Source organism: Melospiza melodia, chromosome 13, assembly GCF_035770615.1.
Source record: "Melospiza melodia melodia isolate bMelMel2 chromosome 13, bMelMel2.pri, whole genome shotgun sequence".
Taxonomy (NCBI): domain Eukaryota; kingdom Metazoa; phylum Chordata; class Aves; order Passeriformes; family Passerellidae; genus Melospiza; species Melospiza melodia.
Window position 1 is genome coordinate 9,206,599 of NC_086206.1, and position 24,105 is coordinate 9,230,703.

General features: G+C 42.0%; 1 protein-coding gene across 6 annotated transcripts in view; it reads right to left on the bottom strand.

Moving 5' to 3' along the window:
• The window catches only part of MYLK3 (myosin light chain kinase 3), a 36,434-nt gene extending 19,806 nt beyond the window's left edge, over positions 1-16,628 (bottom strand). For 2 of the 6 annotated variants that reach the window (XM_063167718.1, XM_063167717.1), the window contains exon 1: positions 162-821. In XM_063167718.1, the coding sequence (XP_063023788.1) occupies positions 162-674 (513 nt within the window). In that variant the 5' untranslated portion in view covers positions 675-821. Of the gene's footprint in view, positions 1-161; positions 822-12,058; positions 12,253-12,729; positions 12,896-14,100; positions 14,225-16,379 lie in introns of those variants that run through there. The other 4 variants (XM_063167722.1, XM_063167719.1, XM_063167720.1 and 1 more) reach the window with 4 other exon arrangements.
• Positions 16,629-24,105: the final 7,477 nt, after the last annotated feature.

The following is a 24,105-nucleotide window of genomic DNA, read 5'->3' on the forward strand; positions in this document are numbered from 1 at the left end:
CCCTGCCTTAAGAGCCCTGCAATTCAAAGGTCCCAGCAGTAACCTGTGCCAGCAATACAGAAAGGAAAACTTGAATTAAACATCATGCAAGAGATTGCCAGGAGAGCCTAAAGCCCTGCTATGTCATAAAGTGAAACGAAGAACAGTAAAACTAAACCAACCTCAAGAGGGATTTCCAGCAGGCTCCCCTTCTTCCAGGGCACAATGCCTTTGAGAATAAAATCCACTACTTTAGAATTTTTTAATACTTCTCCCACAAATGTAATAACTTTATCCAGGGTATCAACCCTTTTCTCTATCTTTGCCAGCCTCTCCTTATGCTTGGAGGCATCTAGCTGGGCAGCTTTCATCAAATTCAACACTTCTGAGCACATGCTCTGCACATCAGCCTGGGCAGCGCTGTCCGGTTCCTTCGGGCCTTCCTGCACTGCAGCTGTGCCACCAGGAGCTGCCTGGGACACTGTGAGCTTGTTAATGCCTTTTCCTACAGCAGCAATGCCTCTGTTCACTTGCTGCAGTTTGCCTGTCAGGTCTTCTTGGAAATGCAGCAGTCTGTCCATCTTTTCATTCAAGAGATAGAGTTTTTTGTCCACCGTACTCAAACTGTTCACTTTTGGAGGCTGAAACTTGGTCAGGGCGTGTCCCTGCGCGAGGTCCAAGCTCCCCACAGACATTGTGTCCAGACAGCAGGAAGTCTGACAGATTAGGCTGCCTTTGCATTAATCATAAATTAGAAAATGAGGCTCTGAAAGTTCATTTTCTTCAGCTACTCCTACACCAGACAAGCTCACTTACTGGAGTCGCTAGAGCATATCGTGAGATAGCTACTGCACAAAAGATTTATTTCTGTGTTATCTATTTCTTACTGGGTGCTTTCAATGATGGAGGCAATTTGGCACCAGACTGTGTTTTCTTGTGCCTTCTTGACGTCACAAAACCATTTAAAATTCTTTCTCGAGTGGCTGTTGATAGGCAAGCATCTTAACAATGGCCAATGCCTGGGCAGGCCTCTGGAGGGAGGGGGATTGTTTTCATGACCAGTTTTAGTTCTGTGATAATGAAAAGGTGCTAGAACATTTCCCTTCATTAAACAGGAGAAAAAATAAAAGTGAACTGGCTGGCCTTGTGCTGAAGCTTGGAAGAATTCAGCTCTGTAGCACGGATGCAGAACGCCCAGCATAGACACAGGGTGCTCTTTCAGCTGGCTGGCACTTGAATTTAAAAATAGAGTACAATGACAATGACCTGAAATACATATCTAGCACCAGCATGTCTTTGTCAACTGAAACTTCTAAAATTAAATCTTTCTCCCAGGTTATAAAAATGAACCAAGAAAAAGAAATCATAACGAAGGCACAGCAGAATTAGTCTAACTATTGGCAATTAAATTATTAAATCATAAATCTTAAAGGATTTGTTATTGATTTGCTTTTTACTTCTGAATCACAGCATATTTACTATACAAATTACAGTCACTAGAGAACAGAAAAAGTCACTTCACACTGCACAGGCTCCACTGCCACAGCTCTGAATGCTTTAGAAACATTAATGAATGTACCCTTACAGCAGCACACAGAAGGGGAGTCAGCTCTCTACCACAGAGGATGAACTGTGGCATCAAGAGAGAGCAGTTTGTCCCATGCCAGATGTGACCCTGTCACACGACTGTGTCTGGCTCTCCTGAGTCCCTCTGCACTGCTGAGTGCTGAGCAGGGAGGGAAACAATGCAACCACAACAAAGCCTTTGGGATCCCCAGCACCCCTCTGCCTCCAGTCCCTTCCTCATTTCTTGTAAAGTGTACATGGAAAGAAAATGTCACTCTTAAAAGTGAATTTCCTGTAGGACACAGAACATTCTAGACATTAAAACCCTTCCCACAGAGTAGTAGCAGCATTAAAGTTCCCCTCCCAAGACAATATTGGATCCTTGCCACTTCTGTAAGATGAGAATTTTTATTTACACTTTAAAAGAAGTGTTACATCTACCAAGGCCATCATGTAATTATAGCCAACCTGGTGTTTCTGTGACATTTAGAGGCAAATGTGAAATTTAGAGGCAGCTTTACCAAACACAGCCAAAGCTGTGAGCCTTGGACTGTTCATAACCTTCACAGAAGAGTTTGAATACCAAGCAATGACTTGAGAAGAAAACCTGGCACTTTGTGCCATGTCACTTCTCCTGACCAAAAAGGTATTTTAAAGTCACTGGGGTTTTCCCAGTGGTCTGGGATAGAATGGTGTAAGTTTTGTGATATCCCATACAACACAGTAAAATATTCAGCTCTGTCTTGAAGGTTTAGGACATGGGCAATAAATGCCTTGCAACTCTACTACTGCAGTTAAAGAATCAAGAGCTTTTAGCCAAATGCCTCCAAAGAATTAATTCTTTCAAAGCCACAAACATGCTTGATGACAAAGATAAAAACAACCAACATAACTCACTAAATCAAGAGTACCTGCTGAATGTTGTCCTGTTAGGAACAAGAACAAAGGGAGTGAGAGTGTTGTATTTAAAGTCAGACAACTCAGAGGAGATACTTCAACAAGGAAGTTTAGCCACAGAAAGTCATCCCCAGCTGCACTCACAGAACTCAAGCTGCCACCAAGAGTGTGTTATTCCAGGCACAGCACAGGGCCAGGAAACAATGCAGGTACAACCAGGAACACAACTGGCTGTGCTTGGGGGCAAACAGGAGTCCTGCAAAACCTTGAGCGGCTCTCTTAGTTATTTAACAACTGAGAGCAAAAAGCATGATTGCTGCCCAGTTGCTATTATCTAGTGTTATTATTCCTGTAACTGCTGATTTCATCCTCCTCACTTATTGTGGTAAATGCTTTGTAAAGCAAAAAGTGAGCCTTCAAAAAAAAAAAAAAATCCCATCCCTTTCTCCTCTGGATTCAGCCACATGCACTGTGTATTCCAGCCACATGGAACAGATTTCACCACCCAACTGCTCACACAGTGCACTGAGAGATGTTTGAAAGAATGCTCTATGGAGAATTTTTGCTAAAAATATGCAGCAAACATTCCTTGCTAGTGTTGTCTGAGGAACAGGGAAGATACAGCCATAACTGCCTCCTACTCTGATACAGCTGTTTAACCTATTATACTGCTTACATCAAACTGGGCCTCCATAAGCAGCTGCAAAATTACAGATGGGATGAAGGACAGAGAAGGAAACCTCATTTGGACCAAAGTAAAAAGTTTTAAACATCTGTCACAAAGTTAAGGTCAACTATTCTTTATTCTTTTCATTTTCTCTTCTACTCTCTCTCCTTTTGCACTGCTGACAAACACACAACAAGAAAAAAAATGGCTCTGGCAAGTCTAAGAGTTTGTCTTGCCTTCAGGATGATAATATGCTCAAATACTGGAAAACCCCTTGTATTCCTTTTGCTTTGAATTACAAAAGCAGGCAATTGTTGTTCAGAACATTGATTCAGTGCCCAGTGTTCAGATCTTGCTTGAGCAGCCTGCAGAGAGTATTTATTTCCATTGCTAGTCCCAAGCCTTTAAATAGTTACCAAAAATAAGGGAAAAATCCTAAAATGCCTGACACCACAAAAAACATTGTTACAAGTGCCACAGCCTATCAAAGTCACTTTTGCTTTGTGAAGAGCTGTTGCTTACAAGGACATTTTGCATTTAGATACCACAACACAGGGTGCTTCATCTTCAGCCCCCAAATTTACAGAGTGCTGTGTGAACAACAAATGCCAGAGAGCACAGTTATGTTCAGTCACTGCCCAAACTGGTGACCCACAAACTCCAGCATTGTCTGGGTGTAACCTGAACAAAGTTTCTGATGACAATTGGTCTCCTGTGGGTTCCTGCTCATTTCTTCCAGGTAACAAAAAATGAGCATTGGGATCTGGAGTGTGCAGGCAACTGCCTTGATTCCATTGTCTGCTGGACTGAAATGAACTTTTCTGATCCCTTTAAAACACCTCCAAGGTATCAGGTATCTCAGGAAGGCAGAGAAAAGAACACACATGCTGGAGAAACACAACTACAAGTGACCTTGAAGCAATGGTGCCACAGAGATTTCTATTCTCAAGGGGGAGAAGAGTTTATTCCTCTTTGGCTCACACCTCTCACACACATTCCCAGCTGGGAGAGAGATGTCACGAAACAAGAGAAAAATTCAGATTCAACACAGAAAACCTATCGTATGGCAGTTTAGTTACAATTCCTCCTTGCTAGGTCTGACCCAAAGGAATAAAAAATCCTCAAAGATGAAGTGAATAGAAAACAAAATCTTAAAAAAAAAATCTACACCATGTACTGAAGTGACAGCAGAGACTGATACCCCAAATGAGAAATGTCACAGAGGTTAAAACCAGCTGCTCAAACAGATCATCTCATTAGATTGTTGCATTGCTTCCAACAACATTGTAAAACTGGAGATGGCTGATAATACATAAGAAAGTGAAAAAATAACTTTTTATATGGCCTATAAAAAGCCAAAGGTTAATACAGAACTTAAAGGCTTTGGGAAAAGTTTGCAGTGCAATAGAGTTCCAAGGAGATGGAAAATGCAATGTGGCAAAAAATCAGGACATTACAAAAGGGAAAACCAAAGCAAATAAGCTCAAAGCAGTCTGGCTACATCTGATAAACACTGCTCAGGCAAGAAAAAAAGTAAATTTTTTTACAAATGTCTTTTACATATTTAGAAACCAGATGTCAGCTTTTTCAAGTTGTAATGAGAATCTACTTAATCTACATCTAATTGCTGCAGCTCATTAACATACATTTCCCACTTTTCTCTCCAGCAAATGAAAGGGTAACTGAACCTTTTTAGGGTAAATTTTTGAAATACTAAACCTAGTTTCTCATGAACAGCACAAAAGGTAAATTTATTATATCCACAGGGTAATGCTGCAGCAACAGAGCAAATCTAGTAACAGCAAACACAAAGGAGGCAGTGGCTCTAATTCAGAGGAATAACTTCCAAAGGCAAGATATGCCCATCAGCCTGGATAAATCCACCCAGCCCATGGCTGGCTTTCCTGCTGGGCCCAGGGGAAAGTCAAGATCCTCACCCTGGGAACTGGACCACAGCTGCTTTAGAAGGCCAAGAACTCCACATTTAATGCATCACTCATGCCCTGTTGGTTAAATCCACCTGCCCACTAAAAAGATCTGTGGAACATTGTTGGTATCCCCAGGTGACCCTGGCAAGAACAACTCAATATTGCCTCTGTCACAACATGGCTCTGGTGCCAGGTACTCCCAACAATCACCATGGAAATTTGGGGTTTCTAGTATTGAATGAGAGAAAACTGCTAACACAGTCAATTAGGAAATACCATTGCAAGTCCTGCCTTCCTTCCCCACTTCCATTTCATTATTTTCCAGACAACTGAATCTAAGGATTCAGCAGCAGAGCCAGGGATAGGTTACTGAACCTGATACCATGTGCACTATTGTAATGCATCTCAGCCAGGCAGCTGACAGCAGAGCTGAACAGATCAATTATGACATTTCATTTACATCAAAGTGATGAGATTTCTAGATAACACTGTTTACCATGTGCCCACAGTCCTTCCACCAGGTTACTCAGCCTCTCAGGATGCCAACAGGGCACCTGCTGTCTATGCACATTCACTCACTTGACCCCAGAGCTCATTCCTCACCACCAAGTCTGTTACTCACAGAAACTACATTAGAAAGCTCATTACTTGAAATTTTCATCCTTTCAATTTACTTTATTTTTAAGCAACTATGGAGCAGAAGAGTGGTAACTGAGAATGTTTCCTCAGTGCGATGGTAAGGATTAGGATTCACCCTCCCACTCCTCCACACCCTCCAACAAAGACCTCTCCCCTGGAAACTGAACAAAGTTGTCATGTTGTTCCTGCTTCCCCTGAATTTCAGTGGTTTTATATCTAATGCAGTCAGTTCCTCATAAAGCCTGCAGACTTTAAGGGTCAGCCACAAAAGCTTCCCTCAGAGTCAAGAAGCCTCTTACTTACTGGATGCTCTCTCAGTACCACTGGGAGCTCAGCAGAGAGCCCTGAGGCCCACCTGACACCTGCCAAAGCAAAAACTGTCAATGCAGTTTGCTCAGGTACAAGAAATTCTGTGTCACTGGGATCTGTCACAACAGGAGGGTGACCCTGGCTGTGCAGTAATGCCAACAGGAATAAAACCAGTAAAGGCAAACTCTCCTCACTGAAGTGATGAGATAGGGCTCTCAGGATACACACACAGGGGACAGATCTGTTGCATAAGAAAGGGTTATTTCTAGACAGTCAACTTTTTGAAAAACAAACTTACATAATACAGAGTTGCTGCTCCAAAACACATTAAAACCAGCACAATTGTTCTTGCTGACTTGAAATTTGACTGGCTTCAAATCAAATCCCTCAGAAAAGCCTCTACTTTGCCAGCAACATGCTTTTGTTTAAGAAGATGAAATCCCCTAACTGCACTTTCTGCACTTCTGCTCTCTTCTTACTTCAGAAGATCTTTTTAGATTCAAGTCTGAAAAGATACAACAAAAATGCACTCTCAGAGCTGTACTTGTTAATTTGTTACCATCATTTCCAACTCCACCTTTCACCCCACCAAGACTGACAATTGTCAGAACACATGATACTATTTTCTTTGCTTCTCCACTTACATTCACAAGGTTGAAATGCAAGAACTCTCCTCCAGCCCCCTTCCTGGATACTGACTGAGGTATGACCACCTCAGCACAATTTTACATTGCAGTGGTTTAGGTCTGTGACAGGTAAAACACACAAGCACCTCAAATCATGCTGGACTGCACTGGAATTAAGAGACAGAAGTGTTCACAGGCAGCCTTGCAAGAAGCAGCCTCCAAAACCATCCAACTGGACTCCAGCATCCCTTGGTACTGCCACACACCCTTGGAACTCCTCCCAGTGGAGTTTACAGTTCCTGCCATCATGTCAGGTCTGTGCAAGCTGGGGTCTCAGTCCCTGATTTTTTCTCTCACCCACCTTCCCACCTGACAGCTCCCAGCTGTGGCACAACAAACACCAAGCACTGCATTCACTGCTGCTTGCTAATAATGCTCTTTGCAGGAATTTAACAGTAGGAGATTTTTTAAGTAAAAACTCTTTGATATTGCTATTCCTCACTAAAACCCAAAACACCATGTTAACAAAATTTTAGATCAAGTAAATACTTATCTGTCCTATAATGAAGTCTGTTATGTGCTATATTCACCTGCTGATTTAGATCTCTGGTATTTTGCTTTGACATCATTCACAAATACAGGAATAACCATCACTTCAGGCTTAATAACCATCAGTCTCAACACAAACTGCTTTGAAAAAGATTGAGAATTAAAGAGTTTGTGTACAAAAAGTGGTGGTTTTGCAAACTCCTCTCAGTAATCACAGCTCACATAGAAGCCCCTTGCTGTCCTTGAGGTGAATGTTTCAATGTTTGGCAAAAAGCAGAGAAATTGCTGCATCCATCTCAGCTGTGAAAAACACCTCCAGCTAATATAATGGTTTTTATCAGGTTGGAAGAAGTATACAGGAAACAAACAAAAGAATGTAACCTACAGAAAAGCTTCCCTAAAGGAACATTATCCCACATGCCAGTGGAATTGCAGAAGGCAATTAACAACAAGGAATGAGAAGACAATTTTTAAAGTTTATCTCTCTGAAGCAGATAGCTTAAGAACAGTTGGGTGTGAATGAGAAGCCTGGAATGAGGGCTTCAGTGGTATGATTGAGCACAGAGATCCATCTTCCCATCTGGGGTTAGTATCTCAGCACAAGTATCTAGTAAGAGCAGAAATCCAGAGCACATTTGGTATAGCCATTTCCACTCCCAAAACAGCAAATACCCTCCAGTGCTTCCCTGCAGGGCTTCTATCAGGACTCAGGAAGTTTTGCTTCTGAACCTCCTTGCTACCTTAAATCAGCAGTCAACAGACACCAGAACATTCATTTTCCTCAACCACACAGACATTTCTCTGCACTCACAGGAGGCTCCTGAATTAAAACAAATAAATCATTGATTTTGGAATTCTGCTGTTAGATCAGTGACAAATTAATCTCCAGCTGCATTGCAGAGACAGCTGTAGTGTAAACAGACACACTGATTATCAGTGCTGGACTACAAAAACAGCCCCAAGGCCTGGCACCACAAAGGCAAAATCACTCAGAGGAAAGCAAGCAATAACAGTGCTGATAAAAGATCCAGGATATAAATGGTCTGGATTTCATATTAGCTGATACCAGGAGTATTTGCCACCAATGGGCAGTAGGGCAGTGCCAGCTACAAATCCAGTAACAGTGCATCAAGACCTTTTCAGTGCAAGAAATTAGGAGAGGAGTTAAAACATGAGGCTGGATGCTGAAAAATACTGCTGTCGTGTTCTGCAGAGGTAGCAAATTACAGCTGGCAAGAGTCCCTACATAATATCCCTGAAAATGCTGAAATACAGGGGTCTCATGCTCTTGTTCCACCACAAAAGGAGAAACAGAAAAATTTTGATAAAATTTGTGTAAACTGAATCAATCCAGTGAAAAGTGGATTCTGCACTGACCATAAAACAGATAAAAGTGCTCCAAAACAAGCTCAGTGTCCCACAGAAATGACTGGCAGCTTCCTACCTGCCTTGCCAAGACAGGCCATCCCTCCTGGCCAAGGTGACAACTGCCTCACACAGTGGGGTGACCCACAGACATTTGGTAGCTTGTGACAATGTGTTCTGGCCCTAAACCTGATAATTCTGCATAAAGAACAAGAAACAAGAAGGTCAGTCAGTCATCAAATCTGTGGCAATTTTCTATTTTCTTTTTATAGCAAGACAGGTCAAGGGAGATGCAAACCAAGCTGTGCTGATTCCTAAAGGGGTACTGAGAATTAACCAGAACCCTGAAGCTTCCCCCACTTCCTGGGGACTTCAGCTGAAACTGGGAACAGGAACCCATCAAGAAAACATCCAGAACAGAGTTATTGATAGAAAAAGGCATTTCTTTTCAACTCTGCCCAGCCCCAGACCATATCAGTGACCATGCAATGGCAGTGCTGGAAGGAATCAGGTCTCTGAAGGGAAGCATTCAGCACCTGAAATCAGAAATATGCCTAAGGTGGGTGAGCAGAAAGCACATGGGCTGCTCAAGCCTGAACAACAAAACAAGGACAGCAATGAGAGAGTGAAAGGTGAGCACAAATATAGAAGACAACAGCAGGACGACCTGTTAGCTCCTGCTATCTCAATTCAGCCATGGAGAAGGTGAAAACAAACCTGGTTTGTAATGTCACAGACTATATATAGTTTACTACTTTAGTTTCTGGGATATGAACTGTCTGAAAGGATACTCAATAGAATATATTTAGACTGCAGACCACTATGGTGCAAAATTGAAATTGGAGCACATGATATCTTCCTCTTGAGCCCCCACAAAGCCTGGGGAGACAGTGTTAACAACTGAAATGCTCAGAAATTTGTCAATCATGTATTTTTCTGAAAATCCCAATCCTTCAGAATGGTTTACCAATTCCATTCATTTCTTTCAGTCTGTCTGCCTCTGTGAGCTCTCCACAGCAGTGTGCACACAGCCTGCCAAGAATCAGGAGGGCTGTTTGGGCCCTGCAGTACATGGACTGTCCAGAGCCTGCATCCCTGAGCTGCCCTGCTGGGGAGAGAGGAGAGTGACTCCCAGGTGAGCAGGAGCCTGAACTGCAGGTGCCAAGGCCTGATCTCCATCTGCAGCTCTGCAGTCCCAGCACCAACTCACAAAACAGGAGACAACTGCTTAAAGAAATTAAAGGTAATTGTTGTGCAGTGCAAGAACAGGAAGCTCAGGATGTGAACCAACAGCATCTGAAGAGTTCCAAGTAACTCTACACAGGACTCAGAAAAATATCTCTGAGCAGCAAAAGCAGCAAGATGTTAGCCCTCCAGAAAAACCCCACAGAGTGAGACACCTACCCCCAATCACAAACATGAATGAGGAGAGGAGCATCAAGGTTAACTTATGGGAATTACTAGGTGACTTCAAATATCTCATTAAGTGTCTGTGTCCTAAAAGAGGATAAAAAATAAATCAGGTCCAGCAAATCAGAAGAAAGATAGCAGCAGCACTAAGGTTAAAAGGATTGATCTAGGTGAACATCAAAGCTGTTAAGCTCCAGAAAGCAAAAGCCTGAAGGAAGTACAGGTGCCTTGATCTTCAGGCACACATTAGAACACTCCTGTCACTGCCTCTCCTATGAGTCCAATTAATTTCAGAGAAAAAATGCCTCATCTTATTGCTTGAGCACCAGCTCCCCCCTCCACTGAACCTTTGAGCAATAACAGATTTCCAACCAATCTGTAAGAACATGCAGGGCACTGTTGCAGAGCTGCCTGGGGTTAGAGTCCTTCCACAAGAGCCCAGCCAGCCCAGCCAGCCCCTGGTTTGAGAGAAGCAGGCACAGCACAGTACCCCAGGTACTGCACAGGAGGCTCCAGCCCACAAACACACAAACAACAGATTCCCCCTGCAGCCACTGACCTCAGAACTTACACATACCCACCAGATCCTGCTGGGACAGGCTCAAACCTGCAGGCTGACACTGGGAAAAGAGAGCTCTCCCTAGGGTTAACATTAAACTCACACATTAGAGCAGTTCTCACCAGCTTTACTAAGAATTGCACGTGTGGTCCAAGACTATTCATCCTTATGTGTTCTCTGCCAGTCCCAGCCTCCAAAAGCATCCTTCCCTTTGCAATGCTCCATGAATTTGAGTACTAGCTTTGTGAACAAAACAAAGGATGATTTTCCAAGAGATAAACATAATGAGTTTGGTAAACTGGCCAGAGTGATGTAATCCAATGCGAGACATCCAAAACAAAGTTGGTTTTGACTGTTAGTGCACTGAGGACAAGGAAAACCAATAAATCAAAATAAAGCTAAGATAACATTTACCTGTGGACCTCAATGTCTTTCCAGAAGAGAAGCACCATTATCATTAATTTCACAGAAAAGGAAATTGAAGTAATGAATATGAAAGAATTATTCAGTCACCCAACAGATCAATTACAGAGAAACAAGATATTCTGAATCTCATTATAGTCTTCATTGCAAAACACTAACTCTGATCTGCACAGAGCCAAGCCACAGAATGCCATGGAGACAGATAACTGCAGTACTGACTTATTTGCCCCAAGACGTGACTAGTCAGAAATAACCTAGCTCTTTTGTTTTTATGGTTCTAGGGCCACCTTCTGTAGTCCTGAAAATATCTTTCATCTGCACTCCTTCAGAAAAAAAGCAAGAGAAAATCTCACATATTTCAGGGTGTTTATTACCTTTAACAAAAAGCTGAAAATGAACAATTTAAACACATCATTACCTCTTCAACAAGAACAACAGATGAGCAGCATATTCAAATGAACAGACCAAAACATTTTTCTGCTACGTTGCCATAAATAGACAACAAAACATGCAGTCACTAGGATATGAAATGTGTCTGGTCAACTGAGCCTGTTTCTTATGTAATACATGATTTAAAAAAAAATCATCATACTCTTGCCTATTAAATCCATTACATGTTGTTACATTAGAGGAATTTAAAGCTTTGGAACAATATACTAATTATTGAAATTAGTAAAAATTTTGTCCGTTCTTCAAATGAGCCAGAATTCAGTTTATTGCTGTTGATTTAGTTCATTTACTCCATTGGCTCTTTAAAAAACAAAGATGATTATGAATACAGGCTGTTAAAGAAAAGCCATTACAGCTATTGTTGAACAAAATACATAAGGAAATCCTTTCTTCAAAATTTTGAAAGAGAACAGTTTCAAAAAACCCACAATAATCTGATCCATTCCAATTAAAATGCAACTCCTACAATTATTTTTTTAATTTCTTGAACATTATTATATGCCCATGGGATTCTTTTAAAAATTGCTTAAGTACATTTTCTGCTACTACTCTTTCCAGCAGCTCAAAAAGTAGGTAAATGCAAACATGCTGCTGAAAACAAATACTTTTCCTAGACTTTCTGCCACGGTAGCAACTGAAACTGAAGCTCACAGGCAGCTTAAAGCACAGTGGGTTTTAATGGGTAGCTTACAAAGGTAGAAAAGCAGATTCCCATCCTCCCTTCAGCAGTGGTGTCTCCACAGCTCTGTGCTCACAGGGTCTGTGCTCTGTCCATCAGGGCTCCAGCTCTGGGGAGAGCTCTCTTCTGCTTTGCTCCTCAGACCTGTGCACTGTGGGGTTCTGATCTCACAGCTTTCCAGGATGACCCCAGAGCACCCTCTGAGGCACTGAGTGCCACCACTCAAGGTGATTGCACTGCTTCTACCACAGGTCAGATGGGCTCACGCAGAACTTGGCTGCTCATGAAATCACCTCAGGGTCATCCTGCCCAACAGAGTCACTGTATAAAACTCACAGACCTATGGCAAGCAAAGCAAAAATCACTAACAACCAACCTCCACATAATCTCAATGTCAGTGTGCCATCCTATACAACAAATATTCCAGTCAGAACAAAAGTTTGAATGTGCCAAGGCTCCCATGAAAAGTAAATTTATTTACAAAGGCAAAGCTCGCAGTCATCATTTCAGAAACACCTCCTTGAGGCTGGCAGGTGTTTTGCAAGCCAACAGGCTGCACAAGCTGGCCAAGAATGTCAAACACACACAGCACGTTACAAAAGGCACAGAAACCAATTCTGTGCCATCCAGAAAGTTTTCAGTTTCAAACCAGGCTCACAATAAAGCACTAAGGAGTCCCTTACCGTAAATCTCTTTATGTAATCTGAAACACAAAATCCTCCCACGCTCAAACGCAGGGATCTGTGCAGGGCAGATTCTTGATACAAAGTCCCCATTCTGTTTGTCTTGTCTGGTGGTCACCCTGGTAGCCTGCAGCCTTTCACTGAATAAAGCTGCACAGCCTCCCTGGATCTTGCTAGAATTCTGCTTGTGTGATAAACCAGGCATTTCATCTTATCTGACACTACACCAGGCATTTCAGTCATTTCACTGCCTTATCACAGTACTAAGTTCTATCCATATCCCAGCAGTTCACTTCCTGAATCACTGATAACAGATACTCCAGGGCACAGAAACAATACAAGATGACAGCCAGACCTCTGGAGCCACTGAGCAGTCCCTTCTCTGCATTTCTTTGTTCCTTCACTTATTTTAATCCAATTTTACATTGCTCTAGCTGTAACTTAAGGACAGCATGTTGGCTTCAGCCAAGCAGTGACAAGACTGTAATTTATCTAAGTGCTATTCTATTTTTCAGTGACACTGATAACTGCTGCAGGATATTGCCTTCAACACAACACAAATCTAACACATGTGGGAATTTCTTGCATGCTCAATTTCTTAAGCACAGGAATAGAGGGAGCAATGAATGGACTCAAAACGACCATTCAGAAGGGTTCATCCTCCATCAGAATTCACACATCTGTTATGTCTTAAGCATTGTTTCTACATCTGATGCTATGCACACAGAGCCATTCCCTTCAGTCTCTAAACACCTCACTTACTTGCACAAGTGTACATTGCCATGAAGTCCATGTGGGCATATCTGTGAACCCCCTAGATCTAAGATCTTTTATTTCTACCTACACAGTTTAATATGCAGCCACAATGCACCCAAATGATGTTCCTCATGCATTTGATTCTCAGCCAATAAATTCCTTTTTATTTTGCCCTGTGTAAGATATGCTTTTTTTAAAATAGAGTTCTTACCTGTAGGTTTGTGACCATGGAGGACAAACACACAAACAGAACAGATACTAAGATGCTGGATGACCTAAGAAGGAATTAGTTCTAGAGAAGTAGAAGGAAATCTGCTTTCAGTTTTAATCTTTGTTTTCATCTTTCACTCAGCCAACAAGCTGTAATAGAATTATCTCTGATTACAAGCTGCAAGTGATCCAGCATAAAGATGAATCCATCAGGCATGGGCACAAAAATGACAGCCTCTCACTATGGCCCTGCCTTTGAGCAGGTGGACAAGAACCTCAGGCAGCAGGAGCAGGGCTGGTATGGGCCACATCTTCACTGCTTCAACCCCAACAGGAGTGTGTCCCACCACAGCAGGGGTGCACCCTGCCCTGAAACAGGCCAGTGATGGAGGTAAGATACTGTACCTTTAGCATTATGATCTAAGAGATGTCAGGTCCAGATGTGGGGGTACAGAGCTGGCTGCCCCTCTCACAGCAACAACAAGTGGTGTGTTTCCAGCTGGGTTTGTACAGCAAAGTAACAAATATGCTGTTAAAAAACAAAATGGAACCAATGTAAGTACAGACAAAACCAGAATCAGAGTGAGGAACTCTTGCAGGCCAAAGGCCAAGGAGGAGATGGCCATGCCTGGCAGGGAATGTTTTTCAGGCTATTTAACAAACAAGTACAGAACAGGGGTTGCCTGGGGTGACTTGAGCACAGCTCTAGAGATTTTAGTAATGTAACTACTGCTAAAGGGACATAGGAACCTGAGGCTGCCTCACATGCTGGACTTAAACCTCCAGAGATGAGACCAGTCTCTGCCAGACCCCTGTGCAATCCCTAACTCAATCTCTCTGCCTTGGCTTTTCCACCTGTAAAACAGAGTTAAACCTTTCCTAGCTCATAGAATATTTTCACAGCTTTAAGACCTATTGTTACCATTCTGCCTTTTAAAGGGCAGGAGTAAACTATAAATTCTAGGTCCAAACTGCCCCAGGATTTTTAAGACACATGAGCTTGGTGCATGCAGTGGCACAGGAATACTGGTGAAAGCCCTGCCCCTGCTGAGCCATCCCACAGGGACAGGGCAGGGATGCTGCTGGCCTTGTGGCAGCACCTCCAGCAGCATTCCTGGCACTGGGAACAGCAGCCAGCCACTCTCAGAGGAACAGGAGACCATCCCCATGGACACCAAACTCTTGAACATGGCCTTCAGCTTTTTTACTACCATGTAACTGATTGTGGGAATTAAAGACCCCCATTCCAGTACCTAAGAAAAGAATAAATATTGGAACTGCTCAAGAGGTGCAGGGCTTAACAATGACCTTAGACCCAAGGGAGGGAAAGAAGGATTTTTATATATTTGTGACTTCTTCCAATAGCACAAATAACCATGCAGTTACTCTAGATTTAGTAAAGAGACACTATTACTTCATGTGGCAGCAGAGGCATGTACAGCATGCAAGCATCATGCCACAGGGGAAAGCTTGCATGACAAAGAGAATCCTTTAGAAACTTTGGCAAGAACTCTGGAATGAGCAATCCTCAGCCTGCAACCTTCCATTAGCAGATCTAAATACAGAACCATAGTGTAAAACAACACCTTCCTGCAGTATTTGCATTCATTAATATTAAGAATATAATTATTATTATGAGTTTCACTGACTGCATTTTTTTCCATTTAGGTTCTGAAAAATAATTAATTTGGAGCTTCTCTTTCCCTCAGTTTAATCTCCAATCTCACAATGTCAGTTCTGGACTGTGTGATTCTGTGAGTATTAAAAGGCATAGATTTAGTAGCAACTATGTAACTTGCAATCCCCAACAAGGAAATACTCCACTTTTCACAAAGTTAAATGTATATTTCTGTGACAATGGACACAGGACTATGTTATCTTTAGTACCTGGGTAAAGTCTAATGGATTTGACATATCAGGAAATACAGATCTTGGAGCCTTGCCCTTGAGCTAGAGGCAAGGAAAGTGATCACTTTGAGTATAGGCTTTGAAGGTGTCACAAGACACCAATTACTTATAGAATAAATGCAGAACTTGACCAAAACTCATGCACATAACATCCAACAAATGAAATCAAGGTTAGTACTTCAGCTTTTAGAGGAACTCTTCAAATCTGTTATACTTACACCCCAAAACTCCTCTCTCAAACTAGAGAGGATGCAGCACATCAGTGCATTTGGAGCACAGACCAAGACAAGAGGTAGAGAGGTTTATTTTAACTGGCTTCTCCAGCCAGCTGCTGACAGATTTGCCAATTCCTGCCCTAACTACAGAGTAAAATGAAGGGACTCAGCATTTTTGAGGTGACCTCTCTCATCTCCCCAGCATCAGCCTCTGTGAATTAAGAGGAGGTGCACTGGTCCACAAGCACCCCATTTTCAGGGAATTTATAATCTGAACAACATTATTTAGATCAAATGGTTAATACAAAGTATTAATACAAGTACCTTCTTTCCTGAAAATGAGGGGAAGCTTTAGCCACTTGGCACATTTCTTCTACACACACTTAAGAGTTATGAAATTATTTAAGTATTTACAAACTTTGTTGTGATTAATAATCAGAGGCAGGGAGCTTCTAACACTGATGTCACCCAGTCTAAGTCACCATAACTGTGCCCTAACCATCAGCCTGAAGGTTCCCAGTTCTCTTCCACAGGCACTTCCAGAGTGCCCTGCTGACTTACCCTTCCATTACGCTTCCATCCACACCTCGGGCTGGAGCTGAAAGCCAGCACAGGAGGGTCCCCAGGGAAATGCACACAGGATCAGCAGGGAACTGACACCAGAAATGTTCAGGTGCCCTTCTGTATCTGATCAGGACAAGTATTCAGGAGCCTGGGAAGACTTTGAGTGATGAGGCATTTTCTAAGAGCAGTCAATGCCTGCTTGTCTCTGTGCCAGTATCAGCTCATTGCTAGAGCTGCTCCTCTCACAATGGATTAGTATTAAAGGACAGGTCTGCAACCCTCCCCACCTCATTAATATTCATTTTAGATTTTAAATTCCAGTTACACAAGGACTCATGCCCAGGGCTTGATGCCTCATAAATTATATTCCATTTTTAAACCTGCAGTATTCCCTGTCATTGTTTCAGAAGGAAAACACTAGCAGAGACAGCTTTAGGCAAGCTGGTTTTGTTGAAAAGAATACTATCTAAAGCCCTGCTTGAACTTCATTAGCCCACAAAGATTTGCACTACAACGAATCCTGCCTGCAAAGCACAAATACAGCTGCCAGCAAATTTTAATTCTGTCAATATTCTGCTTTTGTTCCAGCTGCCACAGCAAGTGCATATAATGTCTGCAGCTGAATAAACTCACAAAAGGCAACTTACCAAGGGAAGACTTGAAAATAGTTACAACCACCATAAAAAAAAAAAAAAACAAATTAAGAGACAAAGTGACTCTGTATGTACTTTGTCTCCTGGCAAACATGGGTGGGTGATGTAGAGGATTTTTCATTGAGAGCTACCACATTACACAGCCAACCTGCCTTTGATGGTCAGAAGAAAGGTCCAAAGGAGAAGAGATTGAGGCCTTCTCTGTAAGGGTGGGGGCCAATTTTTGGGTAGCAGTCTCCTCCTTCTGTGAAATCCCAAGCCTTGGTACATAGGTCAACCTGACAGCACCTGGAACCTTCTAGTCTCCACTACTGAAGGAATGAACTGCAAAAGGAAAAACAAACTTTGTTCCTTTTACCTTTACAGAAGGTAGAAGTTGCTGCAGCACAGATTTCATGTTCAACAGCCTGTTAGTTTAAAACATGGGGAGGTAACTGGAAGCAAAATTATTTGACCTCATTCTTCTCCCTGCCTTCCAAAAAGCTTCAGGAGGGAGAGGAGCAGACCAGGCTCGTTTCCCAACATGGGATGAGCAGGCTGACACTTGCATGGGATGAGAGATTTTTATCAAGCTCCTATTCTGCATCCTGTCATTTTTATGAAGAATTAACACATATACTCTTGCCCACTCTGAGGCAGCCACAGAAGTGGTAATTACAGCCTCTCATTTAATGGTCCATTAACTACGAGAGACATCATTAAATGAGTAAACCCCATAAAGTACACATGAAGCACATGAATATACATGTGGAAATCAGAATTATACAATCCTCTAGACTGAATATTAAATTCAAAGGTAAATATTTTAGCTGGATTTTAACTTTGGCAGCATGGATTGATGACTTTTTTCCCCCGTCTTTTAAATCACTGTCCCCTAACCAGGTTCATTCTAGCCCTCAAAAACCTTCACAGGATGTCTCCCCATTTTGACTAAGCTCTGAAAAACAAGGATTAACACTCTCAATCCCACTCCCAGTGGTGGTGGGATCTGGTTCACCTTCCATATCATGTCTGAATCTGTTGCCCACACAAAAGCCCAGTAAACTCACAAGGGCACAGATGGGGGAGACCAACCACAGGAACAAAAGAACACAGCCTCTGGAGAATTCCTTTTTCCAACCACTGAATTTCTAGATATAAAGGAACTACCCGACTCTGGGAGCAGCTGGAATAGCAGTATCCTTACTCCTCTGTAAGAGCAGCACCTCTCCAGTTACACTCCTTGTTCTCCAACTGCCCTGCTCCCCTCCAGCTCCCACTGCTGAAGCAATGCACTGCTCCTTCAGTGACATCCTGACATCCTGCAGGTCTCCAGGTCATTCTCCCCAACAGCCTGACCACACTCACTGTTAATTCCCACCATCAGACCTTTCTCCATTCCCTAGCCAAATCCAGCTTGTCTTTTTCCTACCCTGTCCATTCCTGGCATGCTCTCTCTGGTCCCTGCCTCCCCCTCATGTCTGAGTGAGCTGCAATCACCTTCCTGCCTTTGCTATATAAGGAAACCCCACTGCAGCTCCAATGCTGGCTAAAAAGGAAAACTGCAAGCCTGAAACCCCAGAAACTGAGATTACTGTAATCACAATGCAACCCAAGAACAGGCTGACAGTGGCCTTTTAAGTCACTGTGCTTTTGACTATTGCTGCAGTCACAGAGTGCAAGCTGTCAAAAACCCATTAAGATTTCACAGCTTGATCAGCAAAAAAAGCACTGGTGAACTGAGAAGCAACAATCAACAATCAGTATTAATTAATCTAATATAGTCTCAATCCATCTGTTAGTCTCACAAAACATAATTTTTATGACTTCCTCAGATTCCCAATGTTCAAATAATGAAACCTCTTGTTTCCAAAGAATGCATCTGCAATACAGGCATTCAAAACAGAATGTCCCCTACTCTTTACCATTTCCTGTATTTTTATTTTTGATCTTTCTGTAGTTGGTAGGACTACGGTTCTGTTCATCTGGATTTCAAATTTTTGCAACATATTAACAGTCTAATAAAGATTTTAAAAGACAAAATATTTTGAGACTAATTGTCCTATGTATTATTGCCATCAGTCTCAACCACTGAACAGTACAAATAGTTCAAGTGTCTGTTTCCCCTTCCAAAGTCCTTTAACCTTTTATTTTTTTCCACAACTACATTTAGATGCACACGCAGGAGCTGTAAGCAAACGTGAGCTTCCCTGTTGCTAAGTAACTGTGTGCCAGAGCCTGCCCTGCCACTCTTGGAAGCAACAGCACCACAGCTGCCACGTTTGGAATTCGCTCAGCGCCAAGAAATGTAAGCTGAATATTTTGGATGAGACTCCCAATCTTCTTAAAATGGGTGTGAGCAACAATGAAAGAGAAATAGATCTGGAGATGACCAGACTCATGAGTAATCCTAATGCTGTGGGACACTTTTCCCCAGCAGAGCACTCAGGCTGTATTTCAGAATGCAGCTATTAGTATTTCTCTAAATTAGGCTTCTTGCTTAATTTCCACTCAGCCCATACACTGCTTTGAGGTACTATTTTCAAACCATTCCTCTTTCTAAGTGTTAGAAATAGAAACTGTGATCATTTAGCTAAACGAAGTTTTCGCTTTGTTTTAAAAGTGAAAACTTTTTGAAAACCTTTCACTGGATGTCCAGACCTGCTACTATAAAAAAATCTTAAAAAGTAAATTCTAATGCTCATCTTCTAATCTTAAGATAGATTTGTCCACACAGTTTAGCAGAGAATTCTAGTTGTGCAATTAAAACCCACTTTTTTTTATAGTTTCTAATTTAGTTTCTTGTTTGTAACACAATCAGAGGTAAAACTATCTCAGGATCAGGCTCTGAATCAGTACTTGGCAAAGACTCAAGATAGTTCTGTCTTATGCATTTCCTAACCTACTGCACCACTTCTCCTTCTTTGGAATTGCTCTGTCCTAAAGAACAGATCTTCATTAGTTCTCTAAGATGACAGGAAACAGTTTTTATCCTCCACTGTTTCAGAAAGCTACAAAAAAAGGCACTTTTACCTTAAGCCTCAGTCCACAGTTCCTCAGTGAACTTAAACAAATTGAGCTTTATTCTAACTTCATTCACCTGAGTTACACACCAGTGTTTCAGTTTCATTCAGTTTTAATGGTCCCCAGCTGAGAGGCTCATGTAAAATGAACAGCTGTTCTCTTCCAGAGTTCCTTACACTCCTGCCTTCCCTCTGACTGTCTGTACAACCAAACCTGTACCAGGACACTGTGTGGTTTCACAGTCAGATTTCATACCTACTGCACACTCATGCAGGTTATGACAAGTCTAAATCTAAATATCACTGAACTCTGCTGTTAATAGGCTGTATGCCATTCCTTAAAAATATCCTTAACACATCAGAATTCTTTATTTGCTGAAGAATTCAACTCCACCAATAAACACTACTGTCAATACACTACACCTGCTGTGCTAGTAAAATCATTTATGCATTTTACTGAAAACCAGAACTCCTGGATCAGCTCTTGCCCCAGCAAGTTCACTGACCCTGAAACATTTCTTTGGTGTTGTTGAGAACCAGAGCTGGGGGCCAGAGCACCTCCACAGCAGAGAGTCCAACTCCACCCCTCCAACCTCCCATCACTACACCTGCTCACATGGCCACACCCCTTTTGCTCCACAACTTCTCCAAATAAAGCAACTCTGACCCAGTCTGAAGATTTCTCTTTATTAGCATTGTATTTTCCACTAAATATTCATAAGTTGTTTGTTCCAAGACAAAACAAACCACAGAAACTTGGTAAGGTTCCAGACTATTAATATTTGTGCTTCTGGTATCTGGAACACTCACTGTTCTTAACAGCATTTTATGGTCCTCAGGGCTGTCCAGGATTAAAAATAGTATTTAATTCTTAACTGTGATTAACAAAATTAGTAAGTTATAATTGAGAGAAATAACACTTAGTAGAAGACCAAAGGCAGAGCTCAGGTTAGATGTACAAAGTTAAGAAGTACCAAAAAAAGCAACTTATGAGGGGGACTGAAGGGAAGATGAAGAAGAGGTACCTGTCCTTTTCCTGGGGAAATGCTGCATGATGACACCACATGATTCATGTGAACCATGTTCTGGGCTTGAAATTTTAAACAACATTGGTGAAAGCAGGTTTAGGTTTTCTTCTGCAGAAAAAAATAAATACAGGTATTTATCCAGTCTCAGTGCCTCCTGCCTAATCAATTCCTTGCCTAGATGACACATCCTAACCAACAGCTGGCAGTGCCAGAAACCATTATGAAGTAAGTGCAAGGAAAAAAAAAACAATTATTTTAGTATACTGATTCACAGATATTTTCATTTCATTATGACCTCACAATATCTGTGGAAATCATGATCTGCCATAATGCAGAAAAACTGATTTTCATTTCAACCAAAACACCTGCTTAATAATTTATAACATTGGGACAACCAGACTTAAAATTCTGTAACCTGTTTTGAAAGTGGAAACCTAAAAAAAGAGGAAATAAAATTATTCTATTATATATTAGAGCTGTCCCACTACCACTGCAACCAAAGTGGCAACCTCCTTAAAGGATAGGCAAATAACTGGGGACAGCAATGCCTTGGAATGCTGCAGTTAGAATTGCCAGAGTTATTTTCCAGAACCCACAGTGAAATTAATGAGAAACCTACCACAAAAACACTGACAGCACAGTCAATACTTTGAAGGACAAATTGCTTTTAGACTCACCTGATGGCACTGGCTGTTAACACTGGCTCTCTGTATTGCCATAACAAGCTCAAAGCCAGGCACAAGAGATCTGTGGGGTGGAACAGTTGGAACTGAGAGCTCAGCAGCAGCCACAAGGAGTCCAGGTCCTGCAGACCAAACAGCCACTGACAGCTGAACAACCTTCCAGGCCAGTTCTCCTGTAAGAGCCCTGTCCATCCTGCTTCCCAAGACTGGCCCATGATGCAAATCTAAGCCCTGGAGGTGCAGAGTGCCACGAGGTTTGCTTGGAACACTCCCCAAGCAAACAAAAGCCCTGGCACAGACACTCAGAGCTACAGCACACCTGCACCTGTGCATGCACACACAGGGATCCCTCTCAAACAGGCCCAACCTAAACTGTGCCTTAACACAGCTTTCTGCTTTAATCACAGGTTGTCAATACCTTAAAGGTTATCAGAAGCCAAGCACCATGTCCTGTTAGGCAGTGAGATGCTAAACATCCTTCATAGTACAGTCCAAGATACAAGGAACAGACACAGAGCTGCTAGTAGCCTACATGATCACTGTTTCACTCTAACACATCCCAAAATCTAGAAAAACTACAAAAGGAAAAAAAAAATCAAAAAGCACTATATAAAACCAACCTTCTTTGGGAACTGATATTCAAAGCTAGTATCTCATTTTTAGTCTCTTTCTCAATAAATCCTGCCCAGCCACAGGACAATGATAATTTGCAAAGTATTCCCCAATACTTTGTCCCAATTTCAACTTTTTTAACTCAACCATAGCAGTATCAGAACAAAAGTAACTGGACCATTAAAAGGTGGTTTGTAAAATTTCACCAAAGAAAGCTTTCAGGGGACTTCCAGGGGAGGTGACAAGTTTCCTTAAACCATTTTCTATTTGATTGCCAATTTGAAGTTCAGAATTCTCTGGTCCTGACAAATTATCCAACTCCACCAATCCTCACACCTCCAGAACTGATGAAGCAATGTTTCAGTGCAGACAGCCAGTAACACCCATTAGCAGGATCTTCATTTCCCTTGCTAGGTAGGAGTGATGTTCTAAAGAAAAATGGTCTTTCAGGTTGCCCTCACCGCAAACTGAACACTCCCGTTTGCTGGTCTCCATGGTGAGAATGCCGAACTCCAGGGAGCTGTTTGGAATAAGGCTGCCATCTAGGAGCAGAGCAGGGGAAATGCAGAGAAATCTCAAGGCAAAATTTGAACTGTGAGCCCACTTGATGGTCAGACATGCTATTACACAAAGCTATAAACACTGTAAGGACAGATCTTCAGGGGAAAAATGGATAAGTGGCAGAAAGCAGATCTTGTTAAAAGGTGGTTTACAAACAGACAGTTCCCAATACAATCCTAAACTATTTGGTTCACCACAAACAGTTTATCCAGTCAGACAAGTCAACGTGTACAGACGTGCAGTGGTACTGCACTTTATCTTCTTTCTTTCATAAAAAACTGCAGCCTAACTCACTTTTCCTGAAAGAGTATTTTTCCATGTGAGGTGGTTGCAGGCCACAAAAAATGAAGTGAAATAAATGAAGTCAGCCTGAACCACAATGACAGTCAAAGGCAGAGCCAAAAATCTTACACTGAAACTAGTCACAAGAAAACCTTCACATAAGCAACTTCCTGAAGCCTTACCATATTTATTCTTGCTTCTCAGAAACTATGCAGTTTCCAAGCAAGCCAGAGCTGCAGTACACAGAATTTTACTCTTTCATCATTCAGCTGTCACTGGCTTTATTTTACTTTCATAGATGGAGAACAAATGCAATTTACAATTATAATCTCCAGTGATTTGTCAGTGTTTCATCCAAGGATCATCTCTGACACACAAAAGAAAGAGCTCTTGAGATCCATCATGCTGATGCCTATTTTGTACAAAGCAGACACTTTGCAGTTCAGTTACTGAATATGTTCCAATAAATCTGTCTTGGCACACCACAGTTACCAGGGCTTTTGGAAGAGGCTGCAATGTCCTGTCAATGCAGGAAAGAATGGTTTGTTCCTGGTTGGTGGGAAGAGAAAGTCAGGTTTCTTGCTTTGCCAGATCCCCTGGCAAAGACCCACTCCCTGCCTAGAGTGTTTTCAAGGCCACCTGCTCCCATCACAGCTTTCTCAGAGAAACTGGAAGCCATCAGGAAGAAAAGTAGCATGAGGATATGTGGGAAAGGGATGACAGAAGTGACCTGGGGAATACGAAGAGAAGAAATACAGAAATAGAACTCAACCACTGTTTCAGGAGAACCTCCTCCAATGAAGGAGAATAAATGGCCTTGCACATTTGAGAGGTACAAACCTGTTTTTCAAAAGTACTGATTAGAAAAGGCACCACTCTAAATGTAGAAATTAACTTACAGT